Below are 2,290 nucleotides of genomic sequence, written 5' to 3'. Positions count from 1 at the left end.
GGCGCTGGAGCTCACGGTAACATCCCGGCCTCCTGTGCCTGTGCTTGGCACGAGGTGTTGAAAGCACAGGCTGTTTCAGTAACTGAAAAAGTAAAACTGGTTTCCTGTTTCCTGAGCTCTAGGGCGTTGGGGACCAGATGCTTTCCCTAGACTGGCACTGTGGCAAGGCCTTCGCCCCCGCTCCCTGCTCCGCAGGAGGGCCGTTCGGTGGTGGCACAGCCAGTTCTGGGTGACCAGACCCGTACGGTGCCGGGGGGCTGCTGCGGAGGCACAGGGAACCTGCTGGGGTCTGGGGTGGGTCCTAACTTCTTGCGGGTGATGCTCTGTGCCTGTTGCGCTCGAGCGTTTTGGGGGACTGTCACATACGGGCAGATCAGACCTCTGGGGAGAACAAGGTCCCGTGTCTGCGGCTGGGGTGCTGAAGCTGGGGCCCCTGCCAGTCCCTGACGTGGCAAAACCTGGCATTTCCCTGTCTCTGGGGGGGGGTGTGTGGGCTGACGTCTGTGCTGCCGCGCCGTCACGCAGAGGTGCTGGGCAGCGCATCCTGCGGGGTTTCTGTCGGAACTGCCCTTCTCTGCACCTCTCGTTTCAGCCCCATGATGAACAGATTCTTCCCTGCAAATTTCCCCAACAAACAGTACCAGCTCCTCTTCACCCAGGGCTCCGGGGAGAGCAAGGAGGGTACGTCGGCTCGCCCGTCTCTCTGGGGGCCTGAATGTTTTCTGCTTTTACTGTTCTGTTTCTTGCTCACTTGGTGTTCTGACTTTCAGCCCACTGAAACAACCTTCTCAAAGACTTGCCTCTTGCTCCCTGCTGTGCTTCTGTAGCCAGTGTCAGCCCCGTGTGTCCCCGCAGAGCTGGGGCTGCTGTGTGCGTCTTCTTGCACCGGCTGGCGCTCTCCCTCTGTGCTGCCTCCGGCTGGCAGCGAAACCCCAGAAACAGATCCCAGAGTGCTACGGGAATGGAGCTATGGCTGCTGTTAAATGCACTGCCTTTATTGGGTAGCATAGTACTGACTTTTTTTGTGCTGCCTTAACTGGTCTGATTCAGGTCTTTGCACTGGTAGAAGGTGCTTTGATAAGTATCCTGCCCAGTAGCTCTACTGGTAAGGGAATACTACTTCTGGTGATACCACCAGGAGTTAACTGGTGCGGGAAGAGGGAGAAGATTTGCCTCTCCCTGCCTTAGACAGTGCCTGAATCCAATTTTCTTATTGACAGAAGGATCACAGATGCTGTCCATGTGGCAGAGTCTGGCTGAAGGAGAAGGTCCGGGCTTGCCAGGGCCGGCTGCTCGCTCGCATGCGGTTTGCACGTGTTTACCATGGGCACCACCATTTCTGTGGGTACAGTCCCCTCGTTTGGGACGTGAGCGCTGCTCCCCAGCTGTAAAGTCACTCATCTCTGCCCTGCGCGGGAAGGGGAGCTGCCCGGCCTGCCCAAAATCTGACTTCTCTGTTTTATTGCAGAAATAGTGAATTACGAGTTTGACACCAAGGATCTCGTATGCCTGGCCCTGAGCAGCGTTGTGGGGGTCTGGTACCTGCTGAGAAAGGTAAGCGGGCCGCAGCCCTGTCGCGGGGAGGCCGGGGACCAGGCTGGATCAGACCTGGGCCCCTTTCCACGCAAGGCCTCTGCAGGCTGAGGCCGTGGCTCGGCACGTGCGGTGGGACCCAGATCTCCTTCCCCTGTCGTTCTCAGCACTGGATTGCCAACAATCTCTTTGGGCTGGCGTTCTCCCTCAACGGGGTGGAGCTGCTGCACTTGAACAACGTCAGCACTGGCTGCATCTTGCTCGGGGGCCTCTTCATCTACGACGTCTTCTGGGTAAACGGGAGCGTTCCCCGGGGCGGACGCGAGTTGCAGCCGTTGGCGGAAGGCATGTGCGTGGCATTATGCCTCCTCGGAGGCAGCACGCTGGCTGGACACACGTTTGCAGTCAGGATTTCCACTTTCTCAGCCCAAAGGGGTGTGGTGGGCATGATGACAGAATCAAATAGTGGCAGAACGTGGCTCAGCAAATGTATATTCTTTTAATCTTAGAGAGCCCGGGGCTGGCAGGGATCTCATCAGGGCTGTTGTGGGGTACCCGGGTGTGCGGCGTATCCAGTTCTGGTGACCTGTATTCCCAACTAAGGTCTCCCCAATGCCTGACAGAGCTGCTGGATGGGCTGGAGGACGAGGCTGCTCTGGGGTACGCTGATCCTGCTTGTACGGGCTGTGCCTCAGCTCTTGTCATCTGCTGGCTTCGTTAGCGTCCTTCTGTTCTCTTGCACAGAGGACCAGATGCT

General features: G+C 58.0%; 1 protein-coding gene across 1 annotated transcript in view; it reads left to right on the top strand.

Annotated features, from left to right (window-relative positions):
* Positions 1-2,290, top strand: part of HM13 (histocompatibility (minor) 13) — a 12,532-nt gene that overhangs the window by 3,002 nt on the left and 7,240 nt on the right. Inside the window, exons 4-6 of the mRNA XM_009327165.1 lie at positions 593-681; positions 1,469-1,554; positions 1,701-1,826. Of these exons, the coding sequence (XP_009325440.1) occupies positions 593-681; positions 1,469-1,554; positions 1,701-1,826 (301 nt within the window). The remainder of the gene's footprint in view (positions 1-592; positions 682-1,468; positions 1,555-1,700; positions 1,827-2,290) is intronic.

Source organism: Pygoscelis adeliae, unplaced genomic scaffold (genome assembly GCF_000699105.1).
Source record: "Pygoscelis adeliae isolate BGI_AS28 unplaced genomic scaffold, ASM69910v1 Scaffold1161, whole genome shotgun sequence".
Classification (NCBI taxonomy): domain Eukaryota; kingdom Metazoa; phylum Chordata; class Aves; order Sphenisciformes; family Spheniscidae; genus Pygoscelis; species Pygoscelis adeliae.
This window is presented reverse-complemented; position numbering and strand designations above follow the sequence as displayed.